At 45.0% G+C, this 17563-nt stretch overlaps 1 protein-coding gene across 2 annotated transcripts in view; it reads right to left on the bottom strand.

Annotated features, from left to right (window-relative positions):
- NLGN2 (neuroligin 2) overlaps nt 1–17563 on the bottom strand; it is a 285843-nt gene that overhangs the window by 40535 nt on the left and 227745 nt on the right. For both annotated transcript variants that reach the window (XM_073623176.1, XM_073623177.1), the window contains one exon: nt 5391–5540. In XM_073623176.1, the coding sequence (XP_073479277.1) occupies nt 5391–5540 (150 nt within the window). The remainder of the gene's footprint in view (nt 1–5390; nt 5541–17563) is intronic.

Raw genomic sequence — 17563 nt, 5'->3', positions numbered from 1 at the left:
TTTTCCACCCCCGTTGTCATGTGACTCGTTAGTGTTACAAGGTCTCAGGTGTGAATGGGGAGCAGGTGTGTTAAATTTGGTGTTATCGCTCTCACTCTCTCATACTAGTCACTGGAAGCTCAACATGGCACCTCATGGCAAAGAACTCTCTGAGGATCTGAAAAAAAAGAATTGTTGCTCTACATAAAGATGGCCTAGGCTATAAGAAGATTGACAAGACCCTGAAACTGAGCTGCAGCACGGTGGCCAAGACCTTACAGCGGTTTACCAGGACAGGTTCCACTCAGAACAGGCCTCACCATGGTCCACCAAAGAAGTTGAGGTCACGTGCTCAGCGTCATATCCAGAGGTTGTCTTTGGGAAATAGATGTATGAGTGCTGCCAGCATTGCTGCAGAGGTTGAAGGGGTGGGGGGGTCAGCCTGTCAGTGCTCAGACCATACGCCGTACACCAATGCTGTATCCTGGCCTAGGCCAACAAGGCCCAGGCCTAGGGCAGCACTTTGCAGGGGGGCAGCACGGAAAGAGTCCCCGCAGGCTTGCGCTACACTGTTAGTGTAGCACCAGTCTTATGGGGCTGAGAGGCAAATTAGTCTAGCGCCCCCATAAAGTGGCCGCACTGCTTCCGGTATGTGGGCGGCTGGCATTACGCAACTGTGTGTGTGTGGGGGGGCGCCACTTCTACTTTTGACTGTCCTATCATACAAGACCACAAACCTTCCTCACTGTGCTCTATGTTTTCTGCTGCACCATTGGTATGGTTATATCTTCTTACTCCTCTCCATAAAATTATCAGAAATTTGTGCTTAAAATAGAACTATAGGCAACACTTTTTTTTTCATTTTGGATAGAGTAAGGGAGGGTTATAGTTATAGCCCCTGTCAGTTTATTTTTTACCATCCCTGTTCCATTGCAGAGATTTCCCTTCACTTCCTGTCCCATAGCCAAACAGGAAGTGAGAGGAAATCTATGCAAATTAACGGAACCCATTGCTCCCCCCCCCCCCCCCCCCAGGCCCTCAGAACTAGTGTCCCCACTCGAAAATTTCAGGGCGGGTCTTAAACAGCAAGGGGTGTTGACGGGAAGGGGTAGGTCATATTTACATCAGGGGGTGCACGAGTTTAGTCAGGCCTAGGGCAGCACAAAAGCTAAATACACTACTGCCGCACACTGCATCAAATTGGTCTGCATGGCTGTCATCCCAGAAGGAAGCCTCTTCTAAAGATGATGCACAAGAAAGCCCGCAAACAGTTTGCTGAAGACAAGCAGACTAAGGACATGGATTACTGGAACCATGTCCTGTGGTCTGATGAGACCAAGAAAAACTTATTTGGTGTCAAGCGTGTGTGGCGGCCACCAGGTGAGGAGTACAAAGACAAGTGTGTCTTGTCTACAGTCAAGCATGGTGGTGGGAGTGTCATGGTCTGGGGCTGCATGAGTGCTGCCGGCACTGGGGAGCTACAGTTCATTGAGGGAACCATGAATGCCAACATGTACTGTGACATACTGAAGGAGAGCATGATCCCCTCCCTTCAGAGACTGGGCCGCAGGGCAGTATTCTAACATGATAACGACCCCAAACACACCTCCAAGACGACCACTGCCTTGCTAAAGAAGCTGAGGGTAAAGGTGATCCAGACCTAAACCCTATTGAGCATCTGTGGGACATCTTCAAATGGAAGGTGGAGGAGCGCAAGGTCTCTAACATCCACCAGCTCCGTGATGTCATCATGGAGGAGGGGAAGAGGACTCCAGTGGCAACCTGTGAAGCTCTGGTGAACTCCATGACCAAGAGGGTGAAGGCAGTGCTGGAAAATAATGGTGGCCACACAAAATATTGACGCTTTGGGCCCAATTTGGACATTTTCACTTAGGGGTGTACTCACTTTTGTTGTCAGCAGTTTAGACATTAATGGCTGTGTGTTGAGTTATTTTGAGGGGACAGCAAATTTACACTGTTATACAAGCTGTACATTCACTACTTTACATTGTAGACAAGTGTCATTTCTTCAGTGTTGTCACATGAAAAGATAGAATAAAATATTTACAAAAATGTGAGGGGTGTACTTACTTTTGTGAGATACTGTGTATATATATATATATATATTGTGACGGTATGCGAGGTGAGGTAATGGATAATCTGTATATTTCACATCGCATGCGTTCTGCTGTCAGAGGCTGAACCGGAATCCGGCCTGGATTTTTCCAGCCTCTGTGGCAGGCTTGGTTCTGGTCCAGATGTTGTGGTCCACTTGAGTCCACGCTCAGTTGGACTTTAAATGACAAGGAAGAGAGCACAGGATAGCGCTGACCTGAGACTAGCTTGGACTTAAAAAGAAGGTTTGCTTTACCACATGTTTTGTGGGTGTCGGGGACCAGCCCCACACCGTATGGAGAGGAAGTCTGTTGTATAGTTTAGGGCCGGGTGGCGAGGATTTGCTTTACTATATTTTTGTTTGTTTTCATGAGTTTGCAAACCTCTTCTAAATAAAGCTGGCAACCCGCCATATTTGTAAGAAACTGCCTGCACGCTGACCTTAATTTCCAGAAAAGGTGATCCCCACAAGCTAATCTCCCACTATATATATATTATATATATATATATATATATATATATATATATATATATATATATATATATATATATATATATGTTCACATACACACAGTGCCTTGAAAAAGTATTTATTCCCCTTGAAATGTTCCACATTTTGTCATGTTACAAACAAAAACGTAAATGTATTTTATTGGGATTTTATGTGATAGATCAACACAAAGTGGCTCATAATTGTGAAGTGGAAGGAAAATTATAAATGGTTTTCAAAATGTTTTACAAATAAATATGTGAAAAGTGTGGGGGGTACATTTGTATGGCGCCCCCCTGAGTCAATACTTTGTAGAACCCCCTTTCTCTGCAATTACAGTCTTTTTGGGGATGTCTCTACCAGCTTTGCACATCTAGAGTGATATTTTTGCACAATTTTTTTTGTAAAATATCTCAAGTTCTGTCAGATTGCATGGAGAGCGTCTGTGAACAGCAATTTTCAAGTCTTGCCACAGATACTCAATTGGATTTAGGTCTGGACTGTGACTGGGCCATTCTAACACATGAATATGCTTTGATCTAAACCATTCCATTGTAGCTCTGGCTGTATGTTTCGGGTCGTTGTCCTGCTGGAAAGTCAACCTCCGTCCCAATCTCAAGTCTTTTGCAGACTAACAGGTTTTCTTCTAAGATTGTCCTGTATTTGGCTACATGTTTGCTGTGTCCCCCACATGGCTTCTCGCAAACTGCAAACAGGATTTCTTTTGGCTTTCTTTCAACAATGGCTTTCTTCTTGTCACTCTTCCATAAAGACCAGATTTGTGGAGAGCACGGCTAATAGTTGTCCTGTGGACAGATTCTCCCACCTGAGCTGTGGATCTCTGCAGCTCCTCCAGAGTTACCATGGACCTCTTGGTTGCTTCTCTGATGAATGTTCTCCTTGCCCGGCCTGTCAGTTTAGGTGGACGGCCATGTCTTGTTAGGTTTGCAGTTGTGCCATACTCTTTCCATTTTCGGATGATGGATTGATGCTCAGTGAGATGTTCAAAGCTTGGGATATTTTTTTTATAACCTAACCCTGCTTGAAACTTCTCCACAACTTTATCCCTGACCTGTCTGGTGTGTTCCTTGGCCTTCATGATGATGTTTGTAAACTAAGGTTCTCTAACAAACCTCTGAGGGCTTCACAGAACAGCTGTATTTATACTGCGATTAAATGACACCCAGGTGGACTCTATTTACTAATTAGGGGACTTCTAAAGGCAATTGGTTCCACTAGATTTTAGTTAGGGGTATCAGAGTAAAGGGGGCTGAATACAAACGCACGCCACACTTTTCACATATTTATTTGTAAAAAAAAAAATGAAAACAATTTATCATTTTTCTTCCACTTCACAATTATTTGCCACTTTGTGTTGGTCTATCGCAAAAAATCCCAATAGAATCCATTTTCATTTTTAGTTGTAATGTGAAAAATTTCAAGGGGTATGAATACTTTTTCAAGGCACTGTATGTCCAAAATATGACCAAGGTACAGTTGAACATTTTATAGTATTATATGTAGTAATAATACATTTTATATATATATATATATATATATATATATATATATAATATATGTGTATATATATATATATATATATATATATATATATATATATATATATATATATATATATATATATATATATATATATATATATATATATATATATATATATATGTGTGTATATATATATATATATATATATATATATATATATATATATATATATATATGTGTATATATATATATTTACTGAACACAGGTTAAAAACAAAATTGCAGTGATTTCTAAAACTTTTGCTTTTTTTTTTAAATTTTTTATTTATATGGCACTAACAAATGAACAATATTAAGAAAGAAAGTTTGATGTGAATGGTTAAAAAAAAAAATCTGAAAGAATATGAATAACTAGGGGGGAAAAGGGGAGAGATGACCAATGTGGTTGTAAGGTTAATAGGAGGTTAAATAGGAATAATTTTATTATTAAAGTCTTTTTATTTATTATTTTCTCACTAGATTGCTAGAAGTGGCAGCATGAACAGATCAATACACGCTGCTTTAATCTGCACATAAAAGAACTAATCAAAATCCACTGTAACAGTAACATTGTTAGAATGGATTTATGAATGAGGCCTGCAAACAGGCTTCATTCATACAGGAGCCATTGTCAGTGTTACTAATGCCGTGTACTCACGGTCGGACTTTTCAGCAACAAAAGTCCGACGGCCTGTCCGACAGACTTTCGACAGACTTTCCACTTTTGGCGGACTTCCGACGGACTTTCTAACGAACGGACTTGCCTACAAAACGATCACACAAAAGTCCGACGGATTCGTACGTGATGATGTACACTGGACTAAAATAAGGAAGTTGATAGCCAGTAGCCAATAGCTGCCTTAGCGCCGGTTTGTGTCCGTCGGACTAGCATACAGACGAGCGGATTTCTGGGTCCGGCGGAGTTACGACGTGAAGATTTGAAGCTTGTTCCAAATCTAAAGTCCGTCAGATTTGCGGCTGGAAAAGTCCGCTGAAAGTCCGGTGAAGCCCACACACGATCGGATTGTCCGCCGGATTTGTTCCGTCGGACCAGTCCGGTCGAAAAGTCTGACCGTGTGTACGCGGCATAAGACACAGATAAAACCAATGATTACACTGAACAAAGTATGTCCAAATATATATATTTTTTTTAGAAATTTCTTTAACACTAATTTTAGCTGGGAACATTATAAATGGTCAATGTATTAGAAATGCCACCGCTGTCCCATATGTGAGATGATGGAAAGGTTTTGAAGAAGACATACCAAGGACTCCCAGCCGGTAGTTCATAGTGACCACGATGACGTTGCCGTAAGCGGCCAGCACGCTGCCATCGAACATGTTCCCCGTCCCTTCCATGTAAGATCCCCCATGGATGAACATCATGACGGGTTTCTTGCCGCTGTCCCGGATATCTGCATGGGAAGAGAGACACTTCAGAGGGTCACATGATCAATCGAAAATGTAAAAGTCATATTTGCTGGTAGGTCTTTGAGCAAACCTAAAGAGAAAACATGGAGGCTGCCAGTGCTAGCCTCCCCTTTTTTGAAAATGCCAGTTACCTGGCTGACCCTCATGGACCTCATGGACTTCTATCTTTACTTTGATTCTGCTAATCTGCTTATATGGACCAGCAAGGAGTCAGAACAACCAGGACAGAAGTTTTTTTCAGAAAGAGCTTCCTTCTATGCTGCTCTTAGCCTCACCTAGGCATTGGGTCATGTGATCTCTACCTAAACGGCATGTCAAGGCAAAATGAAAATAAAAAAAAACACAATTAACACAACTCATGCACATTTCCCCATGTTTTATCCCTTTGAACACATTGCAAGTACAGAAAAATACTTATTGATGTGGCAGAACCATAGCATGCTCCTATCTTCTTCCTTTTAACATGACAACACAGCTCTGAATTCCTAAGCAGGTGGTGTCAGCCCTGCCTACATCAATTCTGGTTGGTTACAAAGAGCATAAATCGTTCATAGAATGAACCATGAAGCCTTACACTACAAAGGTCTAGTAGCACATGATAAAGCTTCTAGATACTAGAGCCTTTTAAGATAGCTATTAGGCCTTTTGCTTCTATGTAGAGACGTGTAGTAACAAAGCCTGGCATAAACCAAATGAGCTTTGCCCTACTAACAGAGCCAGGCATAATCCTGTAACACTGTGCACTGTTACTGTAATGCAGATTTGTATTTAACCACTAGATGTCAGTGTTTTAACATTGCTATTCATCACAGCATTACTACAGGAGTGTTAGCAGCAGAGTGTTTTTTCTTCCAGTGAAACTACAAAGTCCAGAAGCACTCACCTAGGGGCAGGAGCATATAAAAGTAAAAGCCTAGGAACACGGAGGGGAGTTGAAGAGAGACTTTGCGGGTGTAAGGAGGTGTGTGTGTGTGTGTGTGAGAGCCATTCCTCCTCATAAGACTGGACCGGGTTAGACCGGGAAGCCGCAACTGATGCTAAGGAACCGGGTACCCTGTGAGAGGCAGGCTGGTGGAGATCTGTTCGCTTCAGGATCTTGAAAGAACAAGGGCACCCTCCCCCCAACCGGACGCTCGCAGTTTCACCCTACATTACACAAAGACCGAGTGAGATGGTTCCTAGCCCACTTATCGTTATCCTTGCTGCAACTGTTTATTCAAGTTCTTTCAAGTTCAAGGACACTCTTCAGCCTAGACCTTTGCAAGTAGCACATGTTGCCAGAGCCCTTTAAGTGTTACAGTCTACTATTTCAAACTGTTCCACAGATGCTGCCTGCAGGATAAGTTAACCCCTGCTAGGCAGAATTTCAAAGCTACTATAAACCATCTAATATCAAGCCATCTTGAGTTTGCCGCCCCAAGTTCAACTTTACTATTTAAAGGGAAGTACTACATTCCTTTCTTTGCCCCTCTTCTCTTAAAGTGACTCTTGTCCTATACCCCGCATATCGTAAAGTGAACCTCTCCCAATTAATTCACTGCATTTTAAAGGAGAACTCTGTAAATCACTTTGTTGCCAAAAAGGGATTTATCCTGTTTTTTTCATTTCCTAAAGGGATTGCACCTTTCTCTGCGCACCAACCTAAGGGCCCCAACTAAGCCAGCAGAAGAACCAACTGCACAGACTATTTGTGTGTTGGGGATTTGACAAGCTTCCCAATGTGTAAACTTAGACCCTTCTGACTGAGGACCTACAAGGGAGTTAGCCTTTGTATCCCATTTGAAGATTATCTCCCAGTCTGAGGACTATAATTTAATATCCTTGACTATTGCAACTCTCTCCTTAATGGCCTACCCTTACGCAGGCTATCCTCCCTTCAGCATTATGAATGCTGCTGCTAGACTAATACACCTCACTAATCGATCTGTGACTGCTACCCCTCTCTGCCAATCCCTTCACTGGCTTCCCCTACCCCACCGTGTAAAATTCAAAATGCTAACAACAACATACAAGGCCATCCACAACATCTCCCCCAGCTACATCACCAACCTCATCTGCAAATATCGCCCAAATCGTCCCCTCCGCTCCTCCCAGGACGTTCTGCTCTCTTGTTACCTCCTCTCATGCTCGCCTTCAGGACTTCCCCAGAGCCTCTCCCATCCTCTGGAACTCCCTGCCCCGGTATATCCGATCAGCCCCCAACCTCTCCACCTTTAGGAGATCCCTGAAAACACACTTATTCAGGGAAGCCTATCCCACACCCACCTAACAACTGTCCCCGTGCCACCCCGGCATCAAATCATTCCCTGCATCTATTACCTTTTGTACCACCACCCCCTCCCTTTAGAATGTAAGCTCTACGAGCCGGGCCCTGCTGTCCCTTCTGTATTGAACTGTATTGTAATTGTGCTGTCCCCCCTCTACATTGTAAAGCGCTCTGTAAACTGTTGGTGCTATATAAATCGTGTATAATAATAATAATAATATCCTCAGTCCTGCAGGACGGGTGGGTGTGCCTTAAAGGGATATTGCACTGTATTGCATTGTTCCTGTGCTGAAACCTACTGTTTATTATTAACTCTTGTTAATTGTCAAACTGCTATCCACTTTGCTGAACTCAATACAACCTACTTCTTACTTATGTAGCCAGGTGCTGGCTAACTTGCCTGTGTCATCATGGGACATTCTGTAGCAATGGCTGCAGTGAGCTAATTTCCCTCTAGTGTTCAGCCTGGTCATTGTGTGAATGCAGAGCGAGAGGGACCACTACAGAAAGCAGGGGATTGTGGGTTCTGTGGTCCAGAGAACCAGGATTTACATTGGAGCAAGGCTGCTACAGACTACAAGTTCCAGCTGGCTTGGAGAGAGAAGACTGCTGGCTGAGGACATACATAGCCTTGTCTGGTGAGGAGCTCTTCCTCTTGAAACTACAGCCCTCAACTGAGAGTAGGGACCCGGCCGCATCGGGGAATGCAAGTAGGCGCCGTGGCCTGGACTACCTGGTCCAGCAAGTGAGCGTTACATAGGCTTGCCACCCAGGGTTGATTCACCTAGACAGTCCAGGTTTTCAATTATGTGTCCGAGTTTCAGATTGCCTGAAACCCGGACACATAATTCAGATCAGACTGTGGCCAGTAACCAGAGTACCATAACCACCTAGTGCAAAGGCGTGCGCACGGGCCAGAGGCAGCACAGTCCTGTCCCCCCCCCCCCCCCCCCCCCCCGCGCGGGACAAGAGAGGAGAGAGGACTCGATCTGCTCCTCCTCCTCCATCTCCCGGCATTACCCTTCTGTGTCTACCCGCCCAAACTCCAATCCATAACATGCATGCGAAAAGGGATGTGTGGGCAGGAGATTTGAAGCTGGCAGATACATTGTGGATGAAATGTACCTGTCTGTGACTGAAGTCTCCCCCTCCCCTCCCTTTTCCCTCTTGCCTCTGAGCGAGTTAGTACACTAAGGTAAGGGGGACTCAGATGTAAGGGGTACTGTGTGGACTTTGATGTAAGGGGGGCTTTGGGAACCCTGATTTAAAGGGGGAATGCAGGGAACTCGAAAGTAAGTGGGAGCTTTGGTGAGCAGAAACACCCTTACATCACAGTTCCCCTTTACACCAGAGTCCACAGCATTCGCCCTTAAAAAATAAAATTGCAGTGTGCTGCTAAAGTGTTCAGGTTTGGCTTGAAGAAAAGGTGGCAACCCTACCAGCGGCCCTTACGGGGGTGAGCGCTTTAATCCAACAGAGCCCTGCCCTAACCACTACGTAGGTTCAGTATCAGCCTCACCTTGCTAGAGCCTTTATAGTGAGTTTTTTCTTCTTTGTAGAGCCTTGTAGTAACAGAGCCAGGTATAAAGGAAATGTCCCACGTAGGCCTAATTAAAACCAAAGACTTGCATGCCTTAGGTCTGGCATAACATTATGAAGCCTCTCCTTGCTAGAACCTTTTTAGTGAGCTATTAAGCCATTTCTTTCTATCCAGAGCCTCATAGTAATGGAACCTGACATAAATCGAATAGGACCTGTCTTGCTAAGGCCAGTGGGTAATTAAAGTCTTTTTCTCACTTTAGAGCCTGCCAGTGAACTGTAAAGCCTTGTCCTACTGAGGCCTGGTAGCAATGTATAAAGCCTCACCTTGAAAGAGCATTTTTAGTGAGCTCTTATGGCTTTTCTTTCTATCCAGAGCCTTGTAGTAAAGGAACCTGGCATACATCAAATAAGACCTGCATCGATAAGGCCTCATATGTAAAATAAAGCAGCTTTCTTCTCATTCTAGACTCTAGAGCCTATGAGTGAACTATAAAGCCTTGTCCTACTAAGGCCTGGTAGCAATTTATAAAGCTTCACTTTTGCCATAACCTTTATAATAAGTTATTAGGCCTATTCTTTCTCTCCTGAGCCCTGTAGTAGCAGAGTCTTTCATTGAAAGTCTTATAGTTAATTTAACCCTTGTCATCCATCCACACCCTGCCCCTGAATCATAAAGCCTTGGTCTGGTAGCAAATTATAAATCCTCCCCTATGCTAGAGCCTTTTTAATGAGCTATTAAGTGTTTTCTTCCCTCTCTGGAGCCTTGTAGTAACAGAGCCTGACATAAAACGATGAAACCTGGTAGTTAATTAAAGCCTTGTCCTTCTACAAGCCTGCCAGTGAACCATGAAACCTTGCCCCTACGGAGGCCTTATGCTCCCAGAGCCTGCCATTAAACATAAAGCTTTGCCCTACCTGGCGATAAATTATAAAGCTTTGTCCTCTTGGATCCTGCCAAAAAAACTATAAAACCTTGGCCTCCTAAAACTTGGTAGTAAATTAACGCCTTGTCCTCCCGGAGCCTCTGCCAGTGACCCATTAAGGCTTGTCTTCTTCCAGCTTCGTGGTGAACCATTAATCTTGTCGTGTTAGAGGACTTATAGGAAGACGTATAGTAGAGCTTTGAAGAAAGCCTTTATCTCCTGGCCTGACTAAGCTTCTTTTTTCTTTTTTTTTTCCTTTTTTTGTTCATCTATTAGCCCCTGGCCTGATACGGCCTCTGAGTAATCTATTAAGTCATGCCCCGTTAGATTGTTTCCTATCCGGCTATTACGTATTGTTTTGCCAGAGCTCTATTATCTCCCGTGGCGGAAGCACAATGGATTGTGGGGTTGCGATTTCCCAGAGCCATCATTACCCTGGCATTGTTACTATATATAGCACCGTGGTTACTATAAGAGCATTCTATGCTCAAGAACTACAAGTCCCAGCAAGCCGACCATCCTGGCAAAGCTGGGGGCTGCGTTGCTTTTCGATAGGTGACTCAAAGTAGTGAAGTCAGAGGATCGGGATGACAGCTAGACCACTAGCTTTTTCATGTCAGCAATGGCAGTCCACATATTCCTATTATGACAAGTCCCTTTCATTTATCTTGTGTCTTTGGCCTTGTTCTTTATACTTGTGTCCTATTGGCTGCCTCGTGGCCCTTGTCACATTGATATAATCATGGGCCCTGGGCAGAAAGCTCCAGTCTGGTGCATTCTGTCGGATCACTCAACCTCTTTACATCACCTCCTGGTGACCCTTTAAGTAGATTTTGATGCCCAGGGGCCCTGGGCTTAAGGGGCTTCTTTTATTTATCTTGGGTTTTTGACCTTCATATTGTGTCCCATTGGCTGCCCTGTGACCCTTGTCACATTATTACGTTAATTGACCCTGGACATTAGGCTTCTGCCTCATGCATTCTGTCTGATCACTCAATCCCTTAGCGCCATCTCCTGGTGGACCTTTAAGTAAACTTTATTGCCCAGGTGCCCTTTAAAGTAGACTTAAAGGATTCATTCATTTATCTTGGGCCATGGCTTTCATACTTGTGTCCTGTTGGCTGCCCTGTGACCTTTGGTATATTAGTACATTCATGGATTCTTGGCAGCAGGCATCTACCTGGTGCATTCTGTCTGATCACCTAACCCCTTACAGTCACCTCCTGGTGGCCCTTTAAGAAGATTTTACTGCTGTAGACTTAAAGGGCTTCTTTCATTTATCTTGGGATTTTGGCCTTGGCCTTCATAATTGTGTCCCATTGGCTGCCCTGTGACCCTTGTTACATTAATACGTTCATGGGCCCTTGGCAGCAGGCTCCTACCTGGTGCATTCTGTGTGATCACTCAACCCCTTACCTTCATCTACTGGTGGACCTTTTAAGAAGACTTTAATGCTGTGGACTTAAAGAGCTTCTTTCATTTATCTTGGGTCTTTGGTCTTGGCCTTCATAATTGTGTCCCATTGGCTGCCATGTGACCCTTGTCACATTAATATGTTCATAGGCCTTTGCAGCAGGCTCCTGCCCGGTGCATTCTATTTAATAACTCAACCTCTTAATGCTACCTCCTAGTGGCTCTTTAAGTAGACTTTATTGCCCAGGGGCCCTTTAGGTAGACATAAAGGGCTTCTTTCATTTATCTTGGGTCTTTGGCCTTGGCCTTCATACTTGTGTCTCATTGGCTGCATTGTGACCCTTGAAACAATAATACGTTCATGGACACTGGGCAGCAGGCTTCTATCTGGTGCATTCTATCTAATCACTCAACCTCTTAACGCCACTTCCCAGTGGCCCTTAAAGTAGACTTTATTGCCCAGGGTCATTTAAGTAGACATAAAGGGCTTCTTTCATTTATCTTTGGTGTTTGGCCATGGCTTTCATACTTGAGTCCCATTGGCTGCCCTGTGACCTTTGGTATTTTAGTACATTCATTAGTCCTTGGCAGTAGCCTTCTGCCTGGTGCATTTAGTCTGATCACTCAACCTCTTAAATGCCACCACCTGGTGGCTCTTTAAGAAGACTTTTAATGCTGTAGACTTAAAGGGTTTCTTTAATTTATTTTGGGACTTTGACCTTGGCCTTCATAATTGTGTCTCGTTGGCTTCCCTGTGACCCTTGTTACATTAATACATTCATGGGCCCTTGGGAGCAGGCTCCTACCTGGTGCATTCTGTCTGATCACTCAACCCCTTAACGCCACCTCCTGGTGGCCCTTTAAGAAAACTTTAATGCTGTAGACTTAGAGGAATTCTTTCATTTATCTTGAGTCTTTGGCCTTCATACATGCGTCTCATTGGCTTCCCTGTGACCCTTGTCACATTAATATGTTCATGGGCCATGGCCGCAGGCTCCTGCCTGGGGCATTCTGTCTGATCACTCAACCCCTTAATGCCACCTCCTAGTGGCCCTTTAAGTAGACTTTAATGCTCAGGGGGGCTGTGATTGTCTCTCACAGTGGTCACATGATCGGAAGCTTGTCCCACTGCTTCCTGTCCCTGGTCGGTGACAGCTTAGTCAGCGTGCGCACTCTCAGCACACAACCTGAAGATGCCATGGATGCATATGTAGACATTAAAGCCCACTTTCCACAAATGGAAATGTAACTAGTAGACATTTAAAGCCCACTTTCCACAAATGTAATATATTGCAGTTTACCGGTCCTTAGATGAGGTGGCTGCATTAATATTTACGTGGGAACTTCTCTCAAGTTTTGTTATTGTCTGTGTCCTTTTTGGTGACCTCCCCCCACGCTTCCTGTTCCCTGTGACACCAGGACAGGAAATGAGAAGATCCTGGTGTCACTAGAAATTAAGACACAGCCGGCAATAAAGAAAAAGGTTCTTCATGTTTTGACCTGTCCTCACTCTACTAAATAAGATAGATATCTCACCACCATACCTGGGAACTTTCCAGCTTTTTTTTTTTTTTTTTCAGGTGCTGGGCTCTGTCCCCAGCTGCATGCTGACTTACAGGATTGACAGCAGTGTCACTCTTGTCAAGCAGAGAAGGGGCCCTCATAACTGCCGGAGGGCGGCCTCTGATGTTCCCTCCCTCCAATGGCAGTCTACTGTGGGTTGAAGAGTGGTCATCTGCTCCTTCTTAGTACAGGCACCTCCCAGGGAAATGAGGGTGGACTGCCCTTCTTCTTCCGGTCTCCCCTTATCATGACATATCACATGACCAGAGATGGGAAAGAAGGAAAAGTGGGTGCAGTGCTGAGAAGGAGGTCTGAACTATGAGAATACGAGAATACAGCCCCATAGCCACCCGATAAAAAGATAAAAATCTCTTTTTTTTATCTTCCTATAATCTTCTGCTCACCAGAAATGAGGATGGGAGCGCTAGAATGACTGTGTTGCGCAGTGCAATAGAGCCCGATTACTCACAGCTCACAACCTAACATGTTTCAGGCACAGGGGGCTGTAAGGGGACTTGAAGAGTATGGGAGGAGTGCAATCTCAGCACAGTGACCAGGCTGGAGACACAGAGGTGACATGGGAGGTTGCAATGCTGCTGGCTCTAAACTGTGGGGGTCGCCCTCCTGGCTTTGCTGTCTGGCTGGGGAGTCCAGCTCTCACGATAGGATATCCTAATAGAGGTCTACGTTCTCCTGGACATGCAGCAGCTCACTATGTTTTTGCTCAGCCTCTAATTAGCTAGATGGAAGTTACATTGTAACATTTTGAACAAACAGTCGTGAATAGAAGATGCCGTTTAATCGTCAATGACTGCATCATGTGGGACTTTTACAACCCATAATATCGGAAACTATTATGAAACAGCATAAGCCACCGGGGATTATCTTTAGGACCTATAATCCTCCCCCCCAGCCTACCCCATTTACTAAAGCAAGTCCTCCCTCCAAGGCAGTGCCCAGTGACGAATTGGCAATAAACTTTTAGGTATCCCATGTATCTATTGTAAAGTGTGATATTAAACCATTTCTAAACCACTGGTATGGCCTAGCCCTTTGCTTGCATTTATCCGTCCCTTGGGGTACTATTCCTCCCACTGACCCCATCAAAGGGGCACAATTCCTCCCACTGACACCAACGATGGGGCATAATTCCTTCCATTAATACCAACGATGAGCCACAATTCTTTCCACTGTCACCAACAATGGGGCAGATTTTCTCCCAATGACACCAACAATAGGGCATTATTCCTCCCACCGACCCCATCAAAAGGGCACTGACACCAATGATGGGGCACAATTCGTCCCACTGACACCAACGATGGGGCATAATTCCTCCCATTAATACCAACGATGGGGCATAATTCCTTCCATTAATACCAACGATGGGGCATAATTCCTTCCATTAATACCAATGATTAGCCATTATTTCTCCCACTGACACCAACAATGGGGCATAATTCCTTCCGTTAATACCAACAATGAGCCACTATTCCTCCTACTGACACCAACGATGGAGCATAAGTACTTCCATTAATACCAACGATGAGCCACAATTCCTTCCACTGTCACCAACAATGGGGCAATCTTCCTCCCACTGAACCCATCCCATTCCTTCCTGTCGCTGACACCTACAATGGGGCATTATTCCTCCCACTGACCCCATCAAAAGGGCACAATTCCTCCCACTAACGATGGGGCATAATTCCTTCCATTAATACCAACGATGGGGCATAATTCCTTCCGTTAATACCAACCATGGGGCATAATTCCTTCCATTAATACCAACAATGAACCACTATTCCTCCTACTGACACCAACGACGGAGCATAATTCCTTCAATTTATACCAAAGATGAGCCACTATTTCTCCCACTGACACCAACGATGGGGCATAATTTCTTCCATTTATACCAAAGATGAGCCACTATGCCTCCCATTGACACCAATGATGGGGCATAATTCCTCCCATTAATACCAGCGATGAGCCACTATTCCTCCCACTGACACCGACGATGGGGCATAATTCCTTCTATTAATGCCAACAGTGGGGCACTATTTCTCCCACTGGCACCAACGATGGGGCATAATTCCTTCCATTATTACCAACAATGAGCCGCTATACCTCCCACTGACAACAAGGATGGGGCATAATTCCTTCCATTAATACCAACGATGGGGCACTATTCCTCCCACTGACACCAACGTAAGAGCACATCTCCACCCATTGACACCAAATATGGGGCAGAATTTCTACCACTGACACCAAGGATGAGGCACTATTCCAACTGACACCTACAATGGGACACTATTCCCTCCACTGACACCAACGATGGGGCACTATTCCACCTACTGACACCAAAAATAGGACATTGTTTGCCAACATTGGACACCAGGACATCTTCTATTCCCACTAGCCCTAGTCCGGCCCCCCTTAAGTCTGAAAGACAGTAAACTGGCCCTTTGTTTAGAAAGTTTGGAGACCCCTGGCCTGGTGGATGCTGGAAGGAGGGGCTGGGGGCCTTAAAGAGAGTCATGAATGGACAATTGTAGGAAATTTCCACTCCCCTGTTGTTAAAATGCAGATGTATCTCTCAGGGATGGCTGTGTGTGCTGTTACTCGTATTCTCTCCCCGGTCAGATCAGACATGACAGCCCAGTCTGAGGCTATAAGGCCGCCATGGAGACTGTCCCATCGCCTGCCTGAGCTCTGATAACTGAAATTGTCAAGGCTGCTAACAGCTAATATAGATGTTTATGTGCGTTTGATGCATACTTCAAAACCATCTGCAGATTTCAGTTCACATCAAAGGCTTCCTCTAGCTCAGGGGTCTCCAAACTTTTTAAACAAAGGGCCAGTTTACTGTCCTTCAGGCTTTAGCTGGACTGGGGTCAGTGTGAGTAGAAAATGTCCTGGTGTCACTGGAAGTAAACAATGCCCCATCATTGGTTTTAGAAGGAGGAATATTGTCTCATGGTTGGTATTAATGGGAGAAATAGTGCCCCATGGTATCAATGGGAGGAAAAGAGCCACATGGTTGGTATTAGTGGGAGGAAGAGAGCCCCATGGTTGGTATCAATGGGGGAAATAGTGCCCCATGGTTGGTATCGATGGGAGGAAGAGAGCCCCATGGTTGGTATCAATGGGAGGAAGAGAGCCCCATGGTATCAATGGGAGAAAGAGAGCCCCATGGTTGGTATCAATGGGAAGAAGAGAGCCCCATGATTGGTATTATTGGAAGGAAGAGAGCCAGCCCCATGGTTGGTATCAATGGGGGGAAGAGAGCCCCATGGTTGGTATCAATGGGAGGAAGAGAGCCCAATGGTTGGTATTAATGGGAGGAATAGTGCCCCATGGTTGGTATCAATGGGAGGAAGGGAACCCCATGGTTGGTATAAATGAGAGGAAGAGAGCCCCATGGTTGGTATCAATGGGAGGAAGAGATCCCCATGGTTGGTATCAATGGGAGGAAGAGAGCCCCATGGTTGGTATCAATGAGTGGAAGAGATCCCCATGGTTGGTATCAATGGGAGGAAGAGAGCCCCATGGATGGTACAAATGAGAGGAAGAGATCCCTCATGGTTGGTATCATTGGGAGGAAGAGAGCCCCATGGTTGGTATCAATGGGAGGAAGAGAGCCCCATGATTGGTATCATTGGAAGGAAGAGAGCCAGCCCCATGGTTGGTATCAATGGGAGGAAGAGAGCCCCATGGTTGTTATCAATGAGAGGAAGAGAGCCCCATGGTTGGTATTAATGGGAGGAATAGTGCCCCATGGTTGGTATCAATGGGAGGAAGAGACCCCCATGGTTGATATCAATGGGAGGAATAGTGCCCCATGGTTGGTATCAATGGGAGGAAGAGAGTCCCATGGTTGGTATCAATGGGAGGAAGAGAGCCCCATGGTTGGTATCATAGAATGGAATAGTGCCCCATGGCTGGTATCAATGGGAGGAAGAGAGCCCCATTAATGGTGTTAGTGGGAGGAATAGTGCCCCATTAATGGTGCCAGTGGGTGGAATAGTGCCCCATCATTTGTCTTAGCAGGAGGAATAGTGCCCCATCGATGATGTCAGTGCGAGGAAGGGTGCCCTATTAATGGTGTCATTGGGAGGAATGGTGCCTCATCATTGGTGTCAGTGGGAGGAATAGTGTCCTAAGGGCTGGATAGAGGCAGGCAAAGGGCCGTAGTTTGGAGGCCACTGGTCCAGCTCACCGTTCAGAGGCTGCTTTTCACCTGTTGGGTGTTGCATTTCTTTGGACACAGCCGGTCTCATTGAGATCCATTGACGCCGCAGATATA

This window comes from Aquarana catesbeiana, linkage group LG03 (assembly GCF_042186555.1).
Source record: "Aquarana catesbeiana isolate 2022-GZ linkage group LG03, ASM4218655v1, whole genome shotgun sequence".
Classification (NCBI taxonomy): domain Eukaryota; kingdom Metazoa; phylum Chordata; class Amphibia; order Anura; family Ranidae; genus Aquarana; species Aquarana catesbeiana.
This window is presented reverse-complemented; position numbering and strand designations above follow the sequence as displayed.